The following is a 26,466-nucleotide window of genomic DNA, read 5'->3' as shown; positions in this document are numbered from 1 at the left end:
AATAGCATCATAGCTATATTTAGTCATATTTAAATGAAAGCATCTACAGGTAGTGTAAATTCAATTTTGTGCAAATCACGACCGTCAGGGATATGGTGGGGTCATGATAAATAATTAAAGCTCCATATGAAAGTGCATTAAGGTAAAAATTTTATAAAAATCTTCTAAATAAGAGCAAAGAGATGACTAATCGTATAAATATGAAAGCATCATTAAAGAGATGTAAGTTCAAATTTGTTTAAATCATGACCTCTGGGGTAGTTGGGACTACAATAAGTTATCACAGATTTACACAGAATAAATATGAAAAATCTATACAAATATTCTTCTGAAGAGTTTTATCTATATGGAAGCACCCTTAAAAAGTATAGATTCAAGTGTTTGTTCTAGCCATGACCCCCTTGTATAGGATCGGGCCACATAAGGCGATCAAATATATAGAGAGAGAGAAAGAGAGAGAGAGGTAATCTTGTGATAAAAATTAGCAGGGCCATTAGTGACTCGGGTGAGCGTTGTGGCCCATAGTCCTCTTTTTTCCAAAAAAGATTCTTGCGTTATGATAGAGCAAAGGTCAGAGAGCGAATCTTAAGCAACATTTGTATACAGGAAAGGCAAACATTAAATATCTTCTTTAGAGCAGAAAATCATGTTATTTATATTGATAGTAAAGCATTTTAATATTATTGGATTCCAGTAAAACTAGTAACATAACCCCTTGGACATAAAATGGGACCACAAGATGCGTTAAGTTATATGTACACAGAAAGAGGGGGTTGAAATCTGTTTGTAAGAACACCAAAACTTGTTTGACTAAGGTGAGCTGTTTTGTCAATTTTGCCTCTTGTTTTCAGATTGGAACAAAGAATGTTTTGGAAAAGAATTAGATATGGAACTTGTAGATCCATCCACGCTATCCAATCTCTTATCTCGATTTTACTGTGAGGCTAGGCCTAAAGCTACCAACGCAGATGAGACCATTTATCAAAAGAACACACTAAAAAGCATCCGAGCTGCCATTAACCGCCACCTTTCTGATCTGAAAAGACAAATTGACATTGTCAAAGGAGAAGAGTTCCGTGCCACTAATGGAATACTGGAAGGACTTTTTAAGGAAAGGTTACGACTTGGATTATCAAAACCAACCAAGCAGCCACAGCTCATAGAACACGAAGACCTGAAGAAAATTTCTACCTACCTTCAAGTCGCATCAGAGTCTGCTGTTATCTTGCGCCAGGCAGTATGGTATTTACTTTCTATTCATTTTGTTACTAATTATATGGAGTTTTTTCATCAGCTGAAAATAGATAGTTTCGAATTCAAAACAGATGGAACTGGTGAATATGCAATAATTAAACCTGAAACGTTGGGAAGAAATCATGGAGTTGCTGAGGCTCATTTAGACAAAAGACTGTATGCTGTGGCGCCCGGCAGTGGTGTGTGTCCAGTAAAACTACTTAGGCTGCTAATCAAGAAAACAGACAAAAACGCCATTAGGCTCTTCAATAATTACAGGAAAGATGTTTGGTTAGATGTAAACGAAGAATGGTTTACGGCAAAACCCATAGCGAAGCGAACGTTTGGAACAATTCTGCCTAATCTGTGCAAGGACGCGGGTGTGTCAAACAAGTACTCTCCTCAATGCCTTAGAGCAACTGTGATCGCTTATATAAATGAAGGACATGATCCACAGGATGTAATGTTGATAGCTAATCTATGTAACGAGGATTTTGTTAAATCATACAACAGAGTTTCTTCATCTCACAGAAAGTCCATCAGCACATTACCGTCCCTTGGATCTGCTAAAAGCCATGTTTTGAATTCCTCATCTACAGATGAATCGGATTTTGCTGTGACTAGTTTTGAAGCATAACGCAAATACATATTGTAGCTGATTCATTTTTATGCCCCGCCGGTTTCCTAAGTTAGTGTTTAGCTCATTTCAAAGCTCAGTTTCAAAGAAACTATCCAAAATATTTTCATCAAACTTCATATCCTGATAGATATTGATGAGAGCTCTGCAACTGCATCAACATTTTTGACCTTGACCTTTCCTTTGACCTTGACCTCACTTTTCCTAAATAAGTGTTTAGCTCATCTTTAAAGATACCATTCAAGATAGTGTAATAAAACTTCATATGTTGATACATACTGATGAGAGCTATTCGCTTGCATCAACATTTTATAACCTTGACCTTTCCTTTGACCTTGACCTCACTTTTCTCAAATTAGTGTTTAGCTCAGGTTTAAAGAAACCATTCAAGATAATTTTATCAATCTTCAAATGCTGATACATACTGATGAGAGCTATTCAACTGCATGAACATTTTTTGATTTTGACCTTTCCTTTGACCTTGACCTTACTTTTCTTCAATTAGTGCTTACCTCAGTTTTAAAGCAACCATTCAGGACAGTGTTATCAAACTTAATATGCTGATATATACTGATGTAAGCAATTCAACTCCATCAACATTTTTTACCTTGACCTTTCATTTGACCTTGACCTCAATTTGATCAGTTTGTGTATAACTCGGATTTAAAGAGACCATTCATAATATTTCTCTCAAACTTCGTATGCTAATACATACTGATGTAAGCTTTTCAACTGCATCAACATTTTTTGACTTTGACCTTTCCTTTGACCTTAACTCCATTTATTTTAAATTAGTGTTTAACTTAGTTTTAAATAAACCATTCGAAATATTTTAATCAAACTTAATATGCTGATACATATTTGTGCGAACTATTCAATTGCATCAGAAATGTTTGACCTTGAGCCTTCTTGTGACCTTGACCTCACTTTTCTTATATTTTGTTTAGTTTTAAAGAAACCATTTATTATATAAGATATATTTATGTAAGCTTATGCACTTATACATAATTTGGTGAGAATTTATCATGTATATCCTACTTTTTAGATTTCCATTTTAAAGAAACTTTTCAAGATATTTTCATCAAATTTTATACACTAATACAAATTTTCATGTTGCATTACCAGTATACCCTTGGCGGGGCAGTCATGTCCTATGGACATATTTCTAGTTCAATCTGAACCAAAGAAAGTCACCGAACACTCCCTCTCTCTAAAATACGCCGCTTTGAAAATTACGTTTTACTTTGGCAAAGTTTGCATCTACGATTCTCTAGACAAATCACATGCTCATTTCTGCTGTTTTCTATTCCATATAATTTATTTGCTATATCAAATTTGACAAAAAACAAACTCGGCAAAAGCAATTTTGAAACAAACCTTCAATCACACTGATGCAGGAAACTAATCATCTAATGATGATGTAGTTTGTTTATGCTTCTTTTGTATACTAGTCACTAGCATATAATTTGTTGTACCTAGGAACAGCAGTTGATACTTTTAAAAGGTTGTCCACTCCTCAGTTCTGCAAACCAATACTTAAGTCACTGAATATTCTAACAAAAGTGTAATTGAAATCACAAAGTCGTGTACTTCTTCCCGTGTATTTTTTTTCTTCAAAGTTTCATCATTTAAGTTTATTATTATTATTAATAACATTTTATATAATGATATTGGAAAATATCAGGGGGTTTTTAAGGAAATGTAAGCAAAAAATATTAATTATGCAACTTTTACTTACAATTTTCCATAAATATGTTTCAGAAAAATAATCAATTGTAAAATAGTAGATGTACATACCCTATATCACTGAAATCAATATAATGCTAGTAAGCATCGATATAAAAATGCAAGTTTAAAAGAAATTTCTTATCCTTAAGATATATGTTTAATATCTTTTCTTGGATATTCTAATCAATAAAACTAGATATATTCCAAATATTTACTTTTCCTGAATGATTTTTTTTATACATGATCTAATTTGTATGGTTAATGAAGTATGTATAAGGAATAGTTAACATATTTCTTAAGTGAAACGGATCTGAGAGAGTGAAAGAAAAGTAAAGATCTGAAAAAATGATAGAAAAAGTAAAACATCTGAGAGTGGAAGAGACACTGTAAGCTAATTATTATTCGCGATTCCTCAATTTGGAATCGATCCTAGATTACTTATTTCGGGAATGAGGCAACATTCTGCATAAATACTTAGGCAAATAATTTGTTCGCGACGAGAAATATTCGCAAGTAAAGGAAGGTCGAGAAACTCTGGAATATTTCTTGCTTACGGATAAAAGTTGGTTTACAGTAATAGAAAATATCTAGAGAGTGAAAGGAAAAGAAAATATCTGAGAGTGTGAAAGAAAAAATTAAAACTTCTCTGAGAATACGGAAATGAAAGTAAATATCCGAGAGTTTAAAAGGAAATTTATGAGTGTGTAAAAGAAAAAGTAGAACATCTGTAGGTGCGAAAAAAGGAAATATCAGAGTTTGAAAGAAGAAAGTAAATATCGGAGAGTTTGAAAGAAGAAATAATTATCGAAGAGTCGAAAAGAAAAAAGTAAATATCTAAGAGTATGAAAGAAAACAGTAAATATCTGAGATTGTGAAAGAAAAAAAGATTTACTATCTATGAGATTGAAAGAAAAAGTAAATATCTGAGAGTCTTAAATAAAAAAAGTAAATATCTGAGAGTCTTAAATTAAAAAAGTAAATATCTGAGAGTCTTAAAGAAAAAAATATCCGAGAGTTTGAAAGAAAAAGTACATATCGGATACTAGGCAGAAAAAGAAGATGAGAGTGTGAGTGCAAAAAAAAAAATAATATATGAGAATGTGAAAGGAAAAAGTAAATCTATGAGAATGTGAAAAAAGTAAGATATCAGATGTAAAAGAGAAAATAAGTAAATATCTGTGAGTTAGTAAGGAGAAAAGTAAATGTATGAGAGTGTGAAAGACAAAAGTATATAAATGAAAGTCTGACAAAGATAATATTTGAGAGTGTGAATAAAGATGTTAATATCTGAGAGTTTGAAAGAAAAGAGTTAATATGGAAGAAAATTAGATATCTATGAGTGTGAAAGAAGAAAGAAACTATCTGAGTGTAAGCAAAAAATAGGTTTCTGAGAGTATGAAAGGAAAAGAAAATATCTATTAGAAGAATGTGAAAGAAAGAAGGAAATGTCTGAAGATGTGAAAGTAAAAAAGTAAAACACTAAAGTTTTGAAAAAAAAAAAAAGTAAATGTCGGAGAGTGTTAAAGAAAAAAAAACGTGTATATCGGAGTGTGGAAGAAAAAGAGTATATCGGAGAGTGTGATAAAAAAAAAATAGTTAGTGTCTGGGAGTGTTACAGAAAATTTAATATCTGAGAGAGTGTAGGAAAAGGCAGAGGATATCAGTGAAAGATAAAATTAAAATCTGATAATATGAAAGAAAATTAAATATCTGAAAAATCTAAAAGTGTGAAAGACAAAAAATAAATATCGGAGAAAAAGTAGAACATACCTGAGAGTGTGACAGAGGACGTAAAACATATCAGGGAAAGCGATAGAAAAAGTAAAACATATCTGAGAGTGTGAAAGGAAAAAAAATAAATACTTGAGAGTGTGAAAGAAAAAGGTAAGTTTCTGATTATTTAAAACAATACAAAACATCTGAGAGTGTGAAAGAAAAAAACTAAATATCTAAGTATTGAAGAAAAAGTAAAACATATCTGAGAATGTGAAAGAAAAAGTAAAATATATCTGTGAGTATGAAAGAAAAAGTAAAAATGTGAGAATGTAGTAGAAAAAGTAAATAATCTTAGAGTGTGGCTAAGAAAAGGTAAAAATATTGGAGAATGTGAAGGGAAAAGTAATACATGATTGAGTGTGTGAAAGAAAAAGAAAAACATATCTGAGAGTGTGAAAGAAAAAGTAAAACATATTTTAGAGAGTGACAAAGTAAAATAGAAGGTATTTGAGAGTGTGAAAGTAAAAAGTAGAACATAACTGAGAGTGTGAAAGAAAAAAAGTAAAACATAGCTGAGAGTGTGAAAGAAAAAGTAAAACATATCTGAAAGTGTGAAAGGAAAAGTAAAACATATTTTAGAGAGTGAGAAAGTAAAAAAAAAAGTATTTGAGAGTGTGAAAGTAAAAAGTAGAACATAACTGAGAGTGTGAAAGAAAAAAAGTGAAACATAGCTGAGAGTGTGAAAGAAAAAGTAAAACATATCTGAAAGTGTGAAAGGAAAAGTAAAACATATTTTAGAGAGTGAGAAAGTAAAAAAAAAGTATTTGAGAGTGTGAAAGTAAAAAGTAGAACATAACTGAGAGTGTGAAAGAAAAAAAGTAAAACATAGCTGAGAGTGTGAAAGAAAAAGTAAAACATATCTGAAAGTGTGAAAGGAAAAGTAAAACATATTTTAGAGAGTGAGAAAGTAAAAAAAAAAGTATTTGAGAGTGTGAAAGTAAAAAGTAGAACATAACTGAGAGTGTGAAAGAAAAAGTAAAACATATCTGAAAGTGTGAAAGGAAAAGTAAAACATATTTTAGAGAGTGAGAAAGTAAAAAAAAAAAAGTATTTGAGAGTGTGAAAGTAAAAAGTAGAACATAACTGAGAGTGTGAAAGAATAACTTTATATCTGAGAAAACATCTGAGAGTGTGAAAGAGAAATTGTGTGAAAGAGAATGTGAAAGGAAAAAGTTAATGTCTGAGAGTGCGAAAGGAAAAAGCAAAACATATATGAGAATGTGAAAGAAAAAAAGTTAATATCTAATCATGTGAAAGAAAAATCAAAGCATTTCTTAGAGAATGAAAGCAAAAAATATGTATCTGAGAGTTTGAAAGAAAAGTAAAAGATATATCTCAAATATTGAGTTAACAAACAGTATTCAAGCTCAAAATCCATTAAAACAATACAAATCGGGAGCAGAGCAAACACGAAAACTCCAAAAACATCAGAGGTGGGATCAGGTGCCATGGAGGAGTGAGCATAAACTGCCAACCGGTCTCACCCCCTGTGTGCTCCTTGTCATGATCGGGAAAAACGAAGAAATCCGTATACAATTCAGTGTGTAAATAATGGCCTAACAATGATTTAGTAAAAAAGTCAGTCAGCATTTGACTTAAAGATAGGTTGTATTTGCTGACAACGTCATTTTATCGACCATAACACTCGCGAAATGATGACTTCAAAACTTGAGTGCAGATATCCTTGTTTGTCAATCGCTTCCCCCGTTTTAGAAATGATCAGTACGTACTGGTCCCTGCCGACAAAGCAGGTAACAACATTGTCTTTGTTTGTAAGGCTCATTATATTAAATGTATTTTAGAGGAACTTGGATTTAATTCTACAAGTGGTAATCCAACTTATACTCAGAGTTCCCTTTCTAAGGAAGAAATTCTTCAAAATCATATGTCAGTTTTGAATATTTTTAATATTCTAAACAACCAAAATGAATTTGAATTACCATATCTATATTGGATTCCGAAACTTCATAAAAATCCTTACAAATACTTAGCGGGTTCGTCGCCCGCATGGTGCAGTGGTTAGAGCGTTTGCTCTAGAGTCGCGGAGTAAGGAATTGACCACTGCGGGACGTTGAGACCGGTCCTTCGGATGAGACCGTATAAACCGAGGTCCCGTGTCACAGTAGGTGCTGGCACGAAAAAGATCCCTCACTGTTCAATGGCCCAGAGTGCCGAGCATAGGTCAAATTTGTAGCCCTCCACCGGCAAGTGGTGGCGACTCCATATGAGTGAAAAATTCTCGAGAGGGACGTTAAACAAACAAACTAACATAGCGGGTTCCAGTAAATGTTCAACCAAGCCTCTTTCTTTACTCCTCACTAAGATATTAACAGTAGTGAAGGAGAAACTTCAAGAGTACTGTGCAACAATATACTCTAGAAGTGGTGTAAATCAGATGTGGATACTTAAAAATACCAAGGAACTTTTGAAAATTTGAAATCACAAGATTTTACCAAAATCAACAGCTTAAAACTTACGACTTTTCAACTTTATACACAACCATTCCTCACGATAAATTAAAGTCCAGGCTTTTTGATATCATTGACATGTACAGCTGCTTTTTCAATAAAAATGGAAATCGTAAATTTACTTACCTTGTCATTGGTCATTTGCAAAATTATTTTGTTAAAAAACATTCTGATTGTACATACAGGTACTCTGAAGTTGACATTAAAAAGATGCTTGAGTTTCTGATTGACAATATCTATATGGATTTTGGAGACCAGGTCTTCCAACTATCTATTGGAATTCCCATGAGTACCAATTGCGCCCCGTTATTAGCACACCTTTTTTGTATTCATATGAAGCAGAATTTGTCCAAAATCTTATACGTGAAAAGAAGAATTCACTTGCTGTGGCCTTCAACTCGACATTTAGATATATCGACGACGTATTGTCAATTAACAATGGTTATTTCCATTCTTAGTCGATACGATATACCCTGGTGAGCTTGAGATAAAAGATACCACAGAGTCTGACACATCTATTTCATATTTGGATATTTTACTTGAAAAAGACGTCAATGGTAATATAACAGCCAAGCTTTATGATAAACGTGATGACTTTAACTTTTCAATCGTCAACTTCCTTTACTTATGCAGCAATATACCTTCATCACCTGCATACGGGGTTTATATCTCTCAGTTGATTCGATACGCAAGAGCATGCTCTACGTATGTACAATTTCTAAAACGAGGTAAATTATTGACAAACAAGTTGATGAAACAAGAATATCAGCAGTCTCGTTTAAAGTCATCATTTCTTAAGTTTTATGGTCGATACAATGACCTTGTCAGCGAACACAATTTATCATTGAGTCAAATGCTGACTGACGTTTTTCATACTAATTGTTAGGTCATTATTTACACACTGAATTGTCGAAGGATTTTTCCGTTATTTCCCGATCATGACAAGGAGCGCAAGGCGGGTGTCCGGTCGACAGGGGATGCTCACTCCTCAATGGCACCTGATCCCACTTCTGATGTTTTGAGGTTCGTGTTTGCTCTGCTCCTATTTCGCAATGTTTAATGGAATTTTGAGCTTGAATACTGTTCGTTATCTCCATATATTTCATACGCAGAGCATGCTCTTGCGTATCGAATCAACTGCGAAACTAAAACCCCATATGAAGGTGATAAGGGTATATTGCTTCACAAGTAAGAGAATTTGATGACTGAAAAAATGAAGTCATCAGGTTTAAATAACTGAGAGTGTTAAAGAAAAAGTGTAACATATCTAATAGCCTTTAAGAAAACTTATATATCTGAGAAAGTTAAAGTAAAAAGTAAATATCTTAGAGAATTAAAATAAAAAAAGTAGGGATGTCAAAATATTTATTTTCTTTAGTCGAATATTCGATTGCATTATTGAACGATAGTCGAATATATTCGAAACTTTTTCGGAAACTAAAATTTTATTTCAAACTTCAATGGTACATGACATATTTAACCCCAAATCCCCTTTTCTTAAATTTATTAAAAAGTTACATCAAATGTTACACACAGATTTTCACATGGACCTAAAATGTGGATAGCGTGTTTATATTTACTAAATATAGACCGCTAATTCACCAAAATATATGATTTCCCCGTCAATCATGTTCATAAATCGGCCTGTAAAGTCGTTTTTTTAGGAAGCATAAAAAATGACAGTACGATATATTTTTTTAAAAGCTTATTAAAACGAGGGGGCACACACGGTGTCTGTGATAATGTTAAATATTTGAATATACTTTTTGTACCAACTATCAAATGCCTTTAAAATATGTAAAAGAATATTAATTTTATAATAATTACCGTAGTGTCCAAACATTTCACAGCTATAATGGGTACATGGTATGAGATCAAGTCCAATTAATAATTTTACAAAGAAAGCGCAGTAAAGCGAGATAATTTTATTACAAAAGCAACATATTAATTGACAAATAATTCTCGCGGAAGGGAAGCATTTCTAATTACTGTACTCTCTACATGTAAAGGCAGTTTTTAATGAGGAAAATTATCTTATCGTCTGTGTCTGAGGAAAGACAGTTTCTCAATTTTAGGATGAGAATTCCATCTCTTTATCACTCTTTTATTGAATTTAATTATTCGAATGTCGTTTCGTTATTCGATCATCGGTCCATTCGACTGATAGTCGAATAGTCGATTATTCGTTGACATCCAAAAAAAAGTAATTATATGAGAGTTTGAAAGAAAAATCTAAATAACTGAGCGAGTCAAAAAATACATCTTTAAAAGAAAAATAGAAAATATCTGAAAATGCAAAAATAGTAAATATCTGAGAATGTAAAAGGAAGAAAAAGCAAACCATATCTGAGATTGTGGAAGAAAAAAACAAAACATATATGAGAATGTGAAAAAAAGTAATATTAAAACTTTTCTGAAAGTTTGAAAAAAAATATAAAAACATATCTGAGATATGAAAAAGTAAAATATATCAGAGAGTATGAAAGAAGAAGTAAACCATTTAAGAGTGTGTGGGAAAAGTAGAACTTATCCGAAAGTATGAAAGAAAAAGCAAAACATACCTGAGAGTGTGAAAAAAGTGAAACTTATCTTAAAGTAGAACATTCCTTAGTTTGAAAGACAAAAAGTTAGCATATCTCAGAGTGTTATTAAAATAGTAAAACATACCTTAGACTGTGACAAAGAAAAAGTAATAGAAAAAATATTTGAGAAAGTGAAAGAAAAAGATGAACCTACGGAAGCCCATTTAGGACCAATCAGAAATTATTTACGAATTCGATATTACGAATTGTAGAATTTGTTATAACGAATTTTATTCATTATAACAAATTCTTTGAATTCGTCATAACGAATTTAATCTGTTATAACAAATTTGTTGAATTCGTTATAACGAATTCAAAAAATTGTTTTAATGAATTAAATTTGTTTAAACGAATTCTAAACTTTGTTTTAACAACTTTAATTCGTTTTAACCGATTTCCGATTTTGCCTTACTGTACTTTGCATAACTTGAGATAACTTAAGAAAATTCAGCAGTCATAATAAATAAATTAAGAAAAAATAGCCCTCTCTCTCCCTTTTGAAATAGGAAAAAAATATATAATATTATAGTAGATAATTAAAATATAAAATGTTCTTTCTTTAGTTGGCGTATAGTATTAAAAGGGTAGGCACAAACTTATTTGGTCTCCAAAGACAGCATAAGAATTACAATGAGGAATAAAGAATCCTTTCATATCAACTTCAAAGTACTTGTGTTTTGAATCAGACTGATTTTTAACAAAATTATTTTGCTGATGACCATTCACAAGATTAGAGAATTATCGGAATCCATTTTTATTGAAGAAACAAGCGCTTATGACATCAAAATGCCTAGTTTTAAATTTATAGTAAGGAATGGCTGTATGAAGTGTAAAAAAAAAAGTCGTACGTTTTGATGTTTATGGCTTTTGAAAATTGGGTGATTTTAGATTATATTAACTTTCTCCAGAGTTCCTGAGAATCCAGATCTGATTTACACCACTTCTAAAATATGTTGTAGCACAATATGTCTGAAGTCCTCCCTTCACTACAGTTAATATTTTAATGAGGAGTAAAGATATGGGCTGGGTAGGGCATTCGCTAAACCCGGCAATTATTGTCGTAAGGGCTTTTGTTATGTTTAGGAGTCTAGTTTAGGTAGTATATATCGAATTCACCTTGGTTGATTTGAATGTTTAAAGTAGTAAAGACTGAAATGTAAATTTGAAGAATTTAATCCCTAGAAAGTGAACTGTGATTATAAGTCAAATATCCAGACGTAGAATTAGAATCAAATTCTTCTAAAATACAGTTATAATAATGATCGAGCCTTAAAAACGAAGATTGTATAGTTATAAGCCTTGTCTGCTGAAACGATTTAACGAATTTTGGAAATGAAATTTATTCGTTATAACCATCTTTTTGAACTCATTCTAACAAATTATTTCTGTTATAACAAATTTGATGAATTCGTATTATTGATATTTCAAAATTTAGAGACAGTCACTATAGAAGAAATATGAATTCGAATAAACAAATTGAATTGTCGATTTCGTTTCAACGAATTTAATTCCATCTTATAAACTTAATCATTTGTTTAAATGATATTACTTCGTTATTACAAACTTTATTTTACGGAAGCCCATTTAGGACCTATTAAAAAATAATTTTGAATTCGATATAACTGATTGACGAATTTGTGTTATAACGAATTTAATTCGTTATAACATTTTCTTTGAATTCGTTATAACGAATTCGGTTTGTTATAACAAATTTGTTGAATTCGTTATAATAAATTTAAAAATTTGTTATGACGAATTAGATTTGTTATACGAATTCTAAAAATTGTTATAACGAATTAAATTCATAAAAACGAATTCCTTAATTTGTTATAGCAAATTGAATTCGATAAATAGTTATATCGACTTCATATATATTTTTTATAGGCCCCATATTATTGAATTTGATTGAACGTACTTAATTCGTTATAACAAATTTTAGAATTTGTTTAAACAAATTTAATTTCTTTAAAAGGAATTTTAGAATTTATTTCAACGAATTTAATATACAAATATGGACTCAATGTAGGTCAATATGCATTTATAATGACCCAGGATGACATATATTGACCGAGGTCGATATTCTACGTGTATCTGAGGTCAATATCTGTCATCCTGGGTCATTTTAAATGCATATCGACCGTCCATTGAGTCCATATTTATAATATTATATAATTTCCCAAATTTATTAGTACAATGTATATCTTCCTAATGTTTAAAGAGATAGTGATATGCTGTTGTTGTAAACCATAAATAAGTTGAATGAAAATGTTTCAGAATTTATTGAATTTTACTTCCAAAACTAACAACCAGAGTTTCCATTCATTGAGCAACAGTCCTCATAATGTATAACAGAAATCATATTAATAATTTATAATAACAATAATTTTAAATCTATCAACACGAATAACAAATAAATAAATTAAGAATAGATATCACATATATGTCTTATTTTATCTAGGCAATGAAAGGTGTCAATATTTTCAGCATAAAAAACAACTTATAACAATGTGTATCAATAACAATAATAAAAATCCAAATAATAACAGTAACAACACTGAAATAATTATTCCTGAATTATTTCATTCTTTTACTGATTTCACCAATATACTTGGTCTACTGATTATTCTTAAAACTGATATTGTAGGTGATTGTTACATTTGGACAATTATACATGGTCGGTAAAACAAATACACTTATCAACTGCAATAAAATGTAAATAAAGGTAATGGAAGATAACTAAAACGAACACCCCAGTACTCATATCGGAGATAGGAAAACTTATATGGCGTATGTCTATTTAAGAGTGGTGTTCAGCTTATATATATATAAGGACTCATTGTTATTTCTGTTTCTATGATATTTTAAAAATATATTTTTTTTATGTACATTAAATATAGAAAATTCGAAATAATTACATTTTTGGAGAAAATTGTAATTGCAAAAGTCCACATAACAATGACTTACAAATCTTCCAAATTTCTTCAAAACCATAAATTCAAGTTTAAATTGATACAAGTACAATAATTAACACAGATAATAAGAGTCTCTTTCTGAGGGAATGTTTTATTATCGTTTAATAAACTTCTCATGAATCGTCAGTCCGTGCACATGGCTTCTTTGTATACTTTTCATCTGGAAACAAAAATATATTTCAGAAATATAAACCTAAAGAAAGATACATCTTCTTTCTCAAAAAATATAATAGAAATTATAATAGAAATATTATATCAATAGAAATATAAATTTTCCATCCCTCAGCATGTGCATCAAAAACTCTGACTTATGAATATAGCGAGCACAACGAGCTGCACGAAGCGAGCTATATAGATTAACTTGAGAACAGAGGAAATTCGAACTGAAATCTGCAATTTTTTTTTTATTTAAGCACATTTTTTGTGTAAAACCTTACAACTCTAAACTGTCTCGTGTGGTTGAAGGTTGAAAAGGTTGATCAGAGTTAAAAAGTTAAGCTATGCAAACTTAAGGTCTTTGATGGTTTAAACTGCTCTCACCCGAACGATCGCGCGGTAAAAATATTAAACAAACACCAAGTGGAAAATAATCAAAGACGTACCTAGTGACGTTTGATCAGCATCATGGTCTCCGTCACATACCTTCCATCATTAACGTGAGGATACCAAGGGTACTGCCAGCCTTTAAAACGCCAGAAACCATTAAGGAAGGCCAGGTGACAGGAGTTGAACCACCAACCTCCACTGGCACAATTTCCGGCGCTCCACTCATCATTGTCGCTGTCCAGAGTAGTAAAGTACATCCCCGAGAGATTGTGGTAAGGATTCCCCGTATTTATCATACTTTCACCTACAGAATTAAGAAATGAATCTTATTGTATATTGATTGAGGCATCAAAGAAAAAATCGTACGGAAAATTTCATCAAAGCGATATGTCATTCCACATGTAAACGTTATGTACTAGAGAGAAGAAACGGCAAATCTGCAATGTTCTGGAAAAAAAGACGACCATATTCAGAGGAGCTATTAACAACGAGTTGCTGGGAATGTTTTGCTTACAAAAAGAAAAATGGTACACACGGTTAGTAGTATTTTGGGAAAAGAGCTAAAATAGTAATATTTGAGAAAAGAGCTAAAAAATATGGAGAATGAACTTTTTATGCACTATAAATATACGATTTTTTCGAGGTGAATGGAGGGGGTAGCTCTTTGGTCGTCATCCAAATTAGTTTTTCAGACCAGTAAGGTACACACCAACCGCTAGAAATAAAGCTTATACTCTAGCTGGATACAGCGATTACTACGGTAAGCCAGGGAGTTCTTTAAAGAATACAGCAATTTAGAGTGGAAGACTTTTTTTTACTGGCAATCCAGGTAGCCTACAGGACAGGTACAACCCAAAAAATGGCAAGTCGGGCAGGCGAGTTTTGGACATTAAATCATATTCTTCTGCATGACCGTATTTTAGCCGGCATACGATTAATATACATGTATACTGCTGACTTATTAAATAATATATAAGCAATCAATGTAAGGTACACTGCCTACACATCACTTACCTAAGGTTCCCGTCGCATTTCCCCCCAGAAAAAGTTTATATTTTTCTGATTCGTTGGAAATAGAAAACCTTTCGTACAACTCGTACAGTTGCCGATACCCACCCTGCGATAATTTGATGGAGACATAGAGGGATGAGTTCTTTCCCCTTGTTAACTGATGGATTACGTCATTCCCTGTATTAAGATTTATTGAAATTAAATTATACATATTTTTAAAAAAACTCTAATGAAAAATCGATTTATATTCTGAACTTATTCGAAAAAATTTCATTAAAGACTATTCTAGAATGATCTTATCTCTCAGTGAAATTCTCCTTTTTATCAATCTCCCTATTCTCTTACTATATATTTATATGAACTTATCAAATTTATGAATGAAATAATACAGGAGTAAATAACTTAAAACACCTAGCAAACCAACGTCTACGTGTACAAGTACAGCATGTTCCTTTTAATACAGGGATTTACCTAGCATTGAAAACGTATACGTTTACTTGTTCTTTAAACGTTAAATGAGTCTTGATCTGATCTTCGGATAATTTCGAATTGTTGTAGGCTATTCAACTTATGAAAGACAATATTTCAATGAAATACTTGTGTATCGAGTAATTTCAAAAAAGCTTTTATAATCTTGAATTTTAGATTAGTGTATGTTGTACCCAATGAACTAATATTTTTTCGATAAAACATATATTCATAAGTTTCTTTAGATCCCCCGGAGTTAGAAAAGGAAATAAACAACAAATGAGGAGATATAATTAGAACTTATGGGTACTCGGCTATCTACAGCGTATGTTAATGTCACTCTTAGCAAAAGTTAAGTGATGGCGTTACCCACAGATTTCCGGATGAAATCCCCTGTAACATGTATAAATACACGAACCGTTGTTTTGCTAAACCTCTCTTATATCGCAGAACATAAAAGATAGCATCTTAAAATATTATCTTTGATTCGATTCTAAGTTTAATATGTTCCTTCACATTTTTTCAAACATGGGAGGGGATAAAGGCTTCAATTTTTACCCGTTATCATATTTACCTATCCAGACATCCCGTTCCGGGTCACCAAATCCATTCTTGTATTCTGTCCAGTTCCTGTCAAATCTTATTGATCCATCTACTCTTTTTTGGATTGCCTTCAAAAGTAAAACAAAAATGATATTATAGAAATGAGTATATACGTTTTTAATAGGTTCATGTAAGAAAAAAATTAATATATTTCAACTTCATTATATATGCGACCTGTCGCGGAAGCCTAGGGGTAGGAGTCTTCACTTTGTGATCGGAAGTTACCGGGTTCGATTTTTGGATCCGGTGCCATGTCAAACCTAAGACGTTTAACAAAGGTATTGACTGTTCCTTCGTCAGGCGCCGACACTAGAAGTGAACGTCACGGGTCTTTCAGGTGAGTCCTAAGAAACTGAAGTCTCGTCAGGGTAGGGGTTGGCACGATAAAGGCCACTCATTGCTACGGCCATAAGCGCCATGTATGCATAACTCAAAATATGTGGTACTTCACCTAAAACAGACGACGTCTCTTTATGAGGGGAAAAATCTCGAAACCTGAAGTTAAATTACAGGCTAGGATCCAGGAATTTTTTCCAGGGGGGAGTCCACCGCAGTCAAAAAAAATCCAACCCAAAAATTTCTTGACAAAAAAAAACAAAACAAACAAAAACTATTTCGTGGTGGTGATGGTGGGGTCCACGTTTTTTTAGGGGGGGGGGGTCCAAAGTCATTTTTTACTTGCTCCAGTATATACTTTTAATAACTCTGCAAATTCCAGGGGAGGGGTCCGGACCCCCCGACCCCCCCTCTAGATCCGCGCATGAATTACATATAATTAATCATTACGGGCGAGTTTTACTGTGGACTCATGATGTAGGTTTTCACGAATCTCTGTAAATTTTCACCAATCTCTTGAACAATAAAATATACAAGTCAAACAGCTGTTCTATAAAAAAAAAAAAACTACATACCGTCCACCCTCCGCCCTCTATTTCCATGTCGCAGTAAGCATTGACAGGAAGGGATCCAGTTCCATAAGGATAAATGGCGTACACTCCAGAACTAGTTTGTCCATTTTCAAGAAGGTCCTTGCAATCGAAGGGAGAAACTAAAATAAAAAAAAAAAAAAAAAAAAAAAAAAACAAGCCTCTTTATCATATAGATGTCACTTGACAAGGAAATTGACCGAGTCAAGCTCAGGTAGTTGCATACTTACATACAAATATTACGTAGTACATACACTTTATATATAAATTCGCAAGACAAATCGGGATTGTTTGCTGTTGATTTGCGATTTATAATCAACAAGGGGGAAATTGTCAATGTGACAGCAAATGGGGTTTTCTTTTGCGCGAACAGTACTGGTATTTCTCACATAATTTATTTAAAATTTCCTCTCTGAGAACTGTAGGAAGTGACATCCCAACATAATCAATATGCCCTATGAACATTAAAATGATCGAGTTCAACAAGTTGTATTTTACTAAAATAATCAAAAGTCAAAATTCAGTACTATTATCATGTTGTAAATTTTGCATTTTTCTCCCCCTAGTAAATTCAAAATTTACAACATGATACTATGAACATCTCAGGTATATATGCAATTGATCTGTAAAGTAAAAAATACTCATCTTGAAAACTGTAGGATAAGCTATCAAGTGATGTACTCTATAATCATAAAATGAAAAATTTCAACAGCTGGAATTTTTCTCATATTTTATCAAAAATATAAAATCAAAATCAGAGCTGCCAACATCATCGAATGAAAAATCGTCAGGAGGAAGTCCAGAGGCCCCCAAAGCCTCCGGCCACTAGATACACTTTAAAATGATTTAGAACGCAAGTTAGCATAGAAACGGACAATGACAATGGAAATACAAGCAAACGCTGTAAGGATTATGACTTTTGTATTATAATAGTGAAAACTGAAGGTGGACAGCTATGACTATACCGGTATTTCAAACGTTTAACGGAGAGAAAAAGGAGATCGTCAGGATAAATAGGTAAATTTAGACGCCTTACGACAAAAGCGTAAGGGCTGACAGCTTTGCAAAATAATATGCTCATTTTTGATATTTGTTCAGTTGATCTGCAAAATAAAAGTTCCAATCTTGAAAACTTTAGGAGGATTTTTTCGGACAAATGATGTACTCTACATGGACAAATAATGTACTCTATATATGCAACATTTTGCAAAAAACCTAGGTTAATTAACTTGTATTTTTTCCATTATTATCAAAAATGGAAATCAAAGTACTATGCATATCTTTGATATACATGCAAGTACAACTGATCCACAAAATAAGAACTTCCTATCTTTAAAACAGTATAAGGAGTTATCCAAACAAATGGTGCCCTATATGCAATAGCTGGTATTTTCCCATTAATGATCAAAAATCAAAATCCAGTACTACATGTATATGCACATTTCCCATAAATGTACAATAGACCTGCAAAAAAGAACTTCCCATCTAAAAAAAAATAGGAAGAGTTTTCTTGACATATAGTGTAACCTACATGCATTATTTTAAAAAATAAATGACTTAAGTTCATCAACTGGTATTTTTCTCATAAATTATCAAAGTACAAGCTAAATACACATCTCTCTCATATGTACAATTAATTGATCTGCAAAATATGAACTTCCTTCTGGAAATATGTGGGAGGATTTATCCGGACATACATGTATGCTGTACCCTTTTTGCATCCACCCGCACACCATTTTCGCCATCTCAGTTAAATCTATACTCCTATAATTTTCAAATATTAGAGTTTTAAAGTACTTTTGACTTTTTGATTTATTAAATATTTGAATACGGTGATGTAAATATACCTTTAAGACAATGAAAGAATCTTCCGCTGATAATACACTGTACAGTGTATAATGATTGAAACATCGTTAAATACATTAGATACGATTATGACCTATGATATGAATGTAATTGAATGTTAGAATCTTCATTCCATGCCTGGAAACTTTATTACATGTATCCCCTCGCAAAGACGTTTTGGGGGAGATCCAGGAAAGCGCTTGTGAGTAATTCTGAATTATTTACATCAGGATCGATGTGTTCTGGGAGGGGATGCTCCGCTTTGCATTGCTCTTGTTTAAAAAAAAATCATAGGAATGCGAATGCTCATACATTTCATGCTACAAATATCAAAATTGTGCAGTTCCAATGAATCAAATTATAAATACTGATCCCATTCAGATACCTGAATGCAATGCTTTTTGATTCGACAATGAAGTGGGAAAGTTCGTCCCAACACCCTCAAACGGTAGACACTGAGATTGCAGTCTACATACATTCATAATATTGTTTACTTCTACATGTAGCACTGAAGAGCAGAAAAATCCGTCAGGCAATATCTTTAATTTATTGTACGAGTTTCTTATACCAAACTGGAGGAAACCATATTCATATATATATATATATTTTTAAATGTTACACTCCAATAAGGAAAATCCTGAAATTTTTTAGGATTCGACGGAAGCATAGGGAAAGCGAAATGTTATTTTTAAGATTTATTCAAAAGTGCATTTTCTTTTCTATTATCAGGATATTAACAAAGCCCAATGGTATAAATTCGATTTGAGATTTGCCAAAAGCTATATTTAACAGAAATTGAGATGAAGAAAATATAGGACTTCAAAATATGATGGTAAACATTTGGAATCATAATGGAAGGGGAGACTGTACAGAGTTGTGATGGTCTTTTTGAAGTTACTTTGGAAGATTATATTGTCATTTAGATTAAAAATTGATGAATCTTGTCAAAATGCTAAATGTGCAATCATATACATCAGCTGATTATTTTTATACGTGCATTAAACTAGAAAATTAAAACAAAAGTAATACATACAGTGATGTGAATAGTATCTCCAACCTGTCTCATTAGACATTTCAGATGTAAAGATCTTCTTGTGGGTACGACAGCTCATCAAGTTAGGATTGTATCCAAATAGGCCACAGTTCTTTTGACACATAGCAGAGCAAGCACACAAAGACTGAGCTTTGTGTTCTCCTAAAAGTTCGTTACTTGACTTAACATCATCAAATTCCAGCTTTGCAGAATACCCCCGCGAAATCTCGGTTGCCTGAGACGCCGTAAACAGAGCAACAAATAAACAGATAACTGAAAAACTACTCATAATGTATTCTGTGTATAACACGAACTACTGCGTTCCTAGTGGAATTTGCCAATTGAATCTTTTGGCTAAGTTTAAATACTAGTATTAGAGCGTGAACCTATTAGGGAAACGTGATTGGCTATTCGTTACGTATTCTATATTTTACTATCGATGAAGTATCGATTTCGTAGACGAAAATAATTGAATCTCTGGCTTGAATAATTCAACATAAAAATATTAAATTTAAAACTTATAAGATTAGATGAAATGATATATATCATGATTGGTTTTTAATTCAATGAGTATAGACAATATTTTATGAGTAAAACATTAAACAGTTCGGCTCTAGCCTACAATTCTTGTAAACTATTGTAGTTTAAGCATTATGATTAAAAATATAAAGGCTTTATTAGTCAGACACCAGAAATTCTGATATATATATCACTATGCAGAATTAACTCTTACAAATCTAATAATGGACTTTTATTTTGAATTTTAATACGTTTTATCAGTTACTTTCATTTAGATTAGTTCTAAATCTTTATTTATCATTGCGCTTAGAAATATTGAATTATTTACTGAATTGCATTGTGACACTATCTGAACAATTGTTGACAACTACAAAGGGGCAGAGTGTTAGCGCTATCACCAATTTCTAATACCTTATAAAATATTCATGTAATTATTTATCTTTCTTATATGTCCATCTTATCAAAACTTTTCACTGACTAATTTGCTCAACACATGTCATTTTGTCAATTTGCTAGTTGTCAAAGAAATCTTTCATATATTATATATCAGTATCTGAACTGTATGTTTTAGTTCGGAGGCCCGACTCATTACTGGCCACATCCGTTTATTCCTTGAGTGTTTAAATTGTTGTCCATCGTTAAAAATTCTAATAAATTCGGAAACAAAATTTCTCGTTACTTTTGATTTTTTTTCCGGGAAGAGCCCTAGGAATACGGCACTACTACTTCCTGCCCACAGCGTCACTCATTTCACTGCAAACACTCCTTTTTACCCGTTCAAAGACATACCTTTTAAGACCCAGACTACGCGGTTATATATATGTAGAGTGTCAGTCGTCGGTCTTTCAAAACACTTTACCAAAAAATCTCCTCCTCCTATAGTTTTGGTATCGTTAAGACTTTGTACACACAAATGGACGACCCTAGATTTACAATTCTGATTATGACGAAAGGTGTCTCAATGGCTAGTTAAAGTAAAAATTCTGCAATTCTTTAAAAATCACTACTAGTACCTAAAGTTGTGGTCTATTTTCAATAGACTTTGTACTCAAGTACACTATAATAAGATGCATAAATATATTAATGGGTTTACAGGAACAACCCACCGCCCCCACTCTAAGAAATATGCTGCTCGGAAATAAGTAGATTTTCGTTGCTCTGGAAAGTAAATAAAATAGTAAAAGAAATGGAGCGTTTTAAAGAAATACACAAACAAAGAGAAGTATGCTGCGTATTGAAAAAAAAAAATTGATTTACCAACTTCAAAGAAAGAAAAGAAGACCAAAGAAGAGACCATTCAAAAACCAAAAGAATTGGGGAAAGTGTTGCTAATTCGGACAGGTGTAATACTTCGGACACTTGAATAAAACGTATATTGTTTGTTTTTGTCTTCTGATTTTTTATTTTATATTTAATTGTTGTATAATTTACGATGTTAGAATCAGGAAAACACCTAACTTTATGCACATGCGTCACTGTACCGTGATTGGTTGTCCAAAATAAACGACCTTCACCTTTCGTGTTGTTAAAGACGCCCATTTGTTGCTACTTTCGCTTTGCCCTGCATCTTCAAAAACAGCAAAGGTAAGTCACTCATGAAGGAAACTAAGCTATATACAAGTAAAATAAGTGCAAAGAACTAATTTAAAGATATACTTTTTATACTATTAATACAGTAAATTAGCTATAAACATATTTAATGAATATAAATGTTGGTGTCCGGATTTACAACACCACTTACATTTCGTAAAAATTTAAAATTCTTACAGTCGATTATGCAGTTTAATGTTTGATGCCAGCATTCTTTTTTACAACAAATTAATTTTTCCTTCTTTTAAATAAAAAAAGGAAATTGGTATATTTGGTATATTTTTGCTTAAGTGAAAGGGGGAAGGTAATGGGGGGGGGCTGTTGTACGCCTACACACATAAGGCCTACTACTTTTATCAACTGTAGATCCAGGGGTGTTGGGAAGTTTTTATTGAAAAAATATCAAAAAAAATAAAAATTTAAGAACAAAAACAAGAAACAGCAACAAACAAAATATATACACATAAATACAGTGCCTGGGAAGGTCAAGCAACAGGTGGGGCCAATGGTCCCAATGTTCATAAAATGAAGGGGCCATTTTGAAATTTAAGGGGCCAAGGGGAAATATATTGGGGCCATTCTAAAATAAATCATAGTATGATGTTATAGGATAATGCAAATATCTCAGACAAAATTTGAAAAATTAAAAAGAAAAATGCGATAGGAATTGACAAGTCATATGACATTGACTAGTGCAAATGATTTTTCCGTTTATAAGAACTTCAGTCAATCGTCATCTAAATTCTAACCAACTAGTATTTAGAAAAATTATATTGAAACCAAAAGCACCATTTTTTAACGATGCCAATTTAGAGATCACGGGACAGGCTAAAATAAGTGGATTTCGTTGTAAATGGTTTTTGATTTTAAGGTATATATTTTCCATGTGCGTGACTTTTGCAAAGCTGGATCAATCGTCGAAAATGACTTGACACTTATGAATCGCACAACATGAAGAAAAAAAACTGTTTCTTTGCCAGTGGATGTCAGTATGCCGAATGATGGTTCCGATTTTATTATATAATACATCACAGATTCCATCTAACTTCTACGAAGAATACAGATAGAGCGGACTGCGATGAACTTACAAAGTAATAAAACATGCATACCCGCATTTTGTGGGGCGCCCCGCATGGCGCTGCGCACCATTATTTCATTGCGCCATTTTTCGACAATATGCGCATATGGCGCATGGCGCGGCCCCTTCCCAGGCCCTGATAAATATACATAAACAAGCTATCTTGATAAGGGGTGGGGGTGGGTGGGGGGGGGATAATTTCCCATGGTAGGGTTTGTTCCATTTTCCTTTAAGATATTTCAGTAAGTTACTTTACTATGTAAATTTAATTATACTAAAGATCCTTAGGTAAACGACCCCCTTCTCCTATGACAATAGCAGCAAATAAGCATAAATATAAATAATAAATTTTGTTTAAAATTTCAGGAAAATGGCAAAAAAAAAAGGAAAAACATCTATCAAAGGTATTCCCAAGAGAATCTGGAAAATGCCATTAATGCTGTAAAAAACAGGTCAACTCTAACTCAGAAAAGCAGCAGCTGAATTCCAGGTTCCCAAAACAACGACTCATGATCTTGTCAAAGGGAAAATAGAAACAGGAGCTAAACCTGGGGGTCTTGTCAAAGGGAAAATAGAAACAGGAGCTAAACCTGGAAAGCCCCCAACTCTATCATCGGAGATAGAGGAAAAACTTGTAAAAACAGCCATGACTGCAGCGGACATGGGCTTTGTGATTAGTAGGGCCATGTTCAAATTTTGAAGATCTAGGGCATATTTTGTCAGATTTAGATCTTCAGAATAAACCTTATGCAATATGGAACTGTGATGAAAAGGTTTTACAATTTGAGCATTCTCCTACAACTGCGCAAGGAAAGGGGCAAGAAGCTTACCCGGACGAATTTCAAACTCATGAGAAAGTATCAGCACGATGACTTGTGTTAATGCAGCAGGACAAAAAATGCCCCCCTTAGTCATCGTAAAAGGAAAAGCAGACGAAGTTTAGAATCATTTCGTACATCTGATGCTCCTCCAGGTACAGTGTAGGCTTATCAAAAGAAAGATTGGATGAGCGACATCCTTGGGAACCAGTGGTTTCAGGAAGTGTTCCTGAAAAACTATGGAGATCACCGTCCCCAATTACTGATTTTAGACTCCCACAGTAACCATGAGGTTTTCAGTCTCCTAAAAACTGCAAGGGCAGATAATAATCATTTTTTTGCACTTCCCCCACATACCACTGCTCGGTTGCAGCCTCTTGACAGAATGGTGTTTGGGCCCCTGTCAAAGGCTTACAACAAAGCCTGTACAGAATTCTTCTCTGACAGTCCCTCCCATCTAATAACCAAGGAGACCTGGCATTCCATTTTTACTTTAGCTTGGAATGCTGCTGTTACTCCCCACAACATAAAGACAGGATTCAAAGCATGTAGTATTCATCCTCTGAGTATGTCTGCTATTCCCGATGAAGCATTCCTCACCAGTAGACCCTTTGACCAGCCTGAGCCTACACCCCCACATGTTCCTGAACTCACTTCTTCTTTTTCATCTACCATTGATTCTGAAGTAGCTGTTGCTGTACCACCTGTGACTTCTCCATCTTCAAGTCAGCAACTTTCAGATGTAGGCATGGCTTTCTCCTCAGCAGATCATTTCTTAAGCGCTTCATCTTTGAATCCTCCTACAGATGTACCTTCAACTAGCACCAGTATTTGAAGCTCAACTGTGTCCAACGATAACTTTGGGACAGTGTTAGCAGAGATCTCTCTTGAAAATGCAAACCCAGATCTGGTGACTCAAGGAGAATTCACACTGACATCCCCAGATGATCTTTTACACCTTGCCACAGTATTAAATGTAGACCTTCCTTCCTTTGCAGTCAGTGAGGAAATCAACAAAATAGTTTCGCCAAAAGCCAACACAAGTTGCAATGAAGTCATTTCTAAGAAAAAAAAGAAACTTACATGTCATCGATTATTAACATCAGATGATATTTTGAGGGAAAAAAAATGTGCCTTAGAGGAAAAATAAAGTAAAGAACAGCAGAAAGAAGAGAGGAGACAAAAAAGAGAAAAGGAAAAACAACAGAAAGAAGAATTACACAAGAACAAAGAAAACAGAAAACCCCAAACAAAAAAAAGTTTTATGTTGTGTCTGCATGCAAGAGAATGATAGTGGGGAGAAAGGTGAACAGGTGTCATGGGTTCAGTGCGATAGTTGTTCATCTTGGGTTCACATTAAATGTGTGCCATCCAGAGTTTTGAACATCATAAATCAAGACAAATCATTCTTTTGTCTTAGATGTCAATAATTGAGCGAATGAATATTGTGTTCTGAAAAAAACATATTTATGACAATAACATGTTTAAGGATATTGATATGTTAATTAGTTTGAATTTGGCGCTGATTTCTAAATGTAGAGCGCTAGCTGTTGGCCGCGCATGCGCATAACGTCAGTCGCCATTTTTCCATGGTAAATAGAAGTCTGGGGAAGTCTTGTTTGTGTGTTTTTGTGTTTTTATGCGACTGCGATCCAGGTATCCTTTAGATTTTCATGCACCGGACGTGAGACGCAATCTCAGTGATCAAATCCAGTACTTCTAGGTAACGTTACAAGTAACTTTTCGCTTAAAAAATTTCTGTGTATTTTTGTGCCCTCATCTGCATCAAAACAGAGCTGTGTAGTGCGTGTAAATACACTCGAAACTGCACTGTGTTACATTACAGGACGTGCAACATTAATTCGTTTTACATTTATATATGACTTGTTTCTGTGGAACAGACTTTTACATCGGTTTTCTTAATTTAATGTGTGGTGTTACATTCATGAACGATTTGATCACGTGACCCCGCATCAACAGCTACGGAATATGACTACTCTCTGCATTGGCAGCTCACATGTTAGACGTTTCAACCAATTTATCGGTTCTCACAGAGCATCTCATGACATTTTCAACATTGAACACCTACCCCCTGTTACTTTTTTCGGTATCGGTGGAGCCAGAGTAGGAAATCCCCGTCACCTACAGGAATTCAGTTACGCAATTCAGCATCATAGGCCAAGCCATCTCATTGTTCATTTGGGGGGTAATGACATAGATGACTTAGTTGACCTGGTGGAAAGAACTGTTCACGGATTGATAGCCTTTCTTACACAAGTTAAAAGACAAAATAGTTTTATATTAACAATTACCATCATAAGACTTTTGCCCAGACAGAGAACCCGCCATATCAGTGCATCGTTATACAACGAAAGGCTAATTAGAGCAAATGCCCTTTTAAAAGAACTGTGTCACAGTGTGAATTTCAGTTACTGGCGACTCAAGGGATTTACTAATTGTAATGACATTTTCTTGGACGGCGTACACTTAAATTCCTGGGGAATGCGTAAATATTATCGCCAATTAAGGGGAATCCTGTTACAAAATCACAAGTGTATTTGAGCCATGATGTCAGGTGCGTCTGGCTAACTGGATTTCTTTTCAGGGAATGAATGGGACAAATATAGTGTTAT

General features: G+C 33.3%; 2 protein-coding genes across 2 annotated transcripts in view; one reads left to right on the top strand and one right to left on the bottom strand.

Annotated features, from left to right (window-relative positions):
- The window catches only part of LOC133198584 (uncharacterized), a 37,754-nt gene extending 34,936 nt beyond the window's left edge, over positions 1-2,818 (top strand). The window contains exon 7 of the mRNA XM_061334650.1: positions 852-2,818. Within this exon, the coding sequence (XP_061190634.1) occupies positions 852-1,870 (1,019 nt within the window). The 3' untranslated portion in view covers positions 1,871-2,818. The remainder of the gene's footprint in view (positions 1-851) is intronic.
- Positions 2,819-13,998: 11,180 nt separating this feature from the next.
- LOC133198044 (fibroleukin-like) lies at positions 13,999-20,117 on the bottom strand. Its single transcript, XM_061334199.1, has 5 exons — positions 19,829-20,117; positions 16,936-17,072; positions 15,996-16,092; positions 14,957-15,130; positions 13,999-14,246 (listed from the first exon to the last, which is right to left on the bottom strand). The coding sequence occupies exons 1-5, from the start codon at positions 20,115-20,117 to the stop codon at positions 13,999-14,001; spliced, it is 945 nt and encodes a 314-aa protein (XP_061190183.1).
- Positions 20,118-26,466: the final 6,349 nt, after the last annotated feature.

Source organism: Saccostrea echinata, unplaced genomic scaffold (assembly GCF_033153115.1).
Source record: "Saccostrea echinata isolate AGI-Se365-2 ecotype Australia unplaced genomic scaffold, CSIRO_AGI_Sech_v1 ptg000033l, whole genome shotgun sequence".
Lineage (NCBI taxonomy): Eukaryota > Metazoa > Mollusca > Bivalvia > Ostreida > Ostreidae > Saccostrea > Saccostrea echinata.
Note: the sequence above shows the minus strand (reverse complement) of the source record. Positions and strands in the feature narration are given on the sequence as shown.

Coding starts and splice junctions, on each gene's coding strand:
- LOC133198044 (XM_061334199.1), bottom strand. CDS start 20,117: ATGAGTAGTTTTTCAGTTATCTGTTTATTTGTTGCTCTGTTTACGGCG. Junction 16,093..16,935: donor TAGAGGGCGGAGGGTGGACG/GTATGTAGTTTT, acceptor TTACTTTTGAAG/GCAATCCAAAAAAGAGTAGA. Junction 14,247..14,956: donor AAATGCGACGGGAACCTTAG/GTAAGTGATGTG, acceptor TTAATTCTGTAG/GTGAAAGTATGATAAATACG.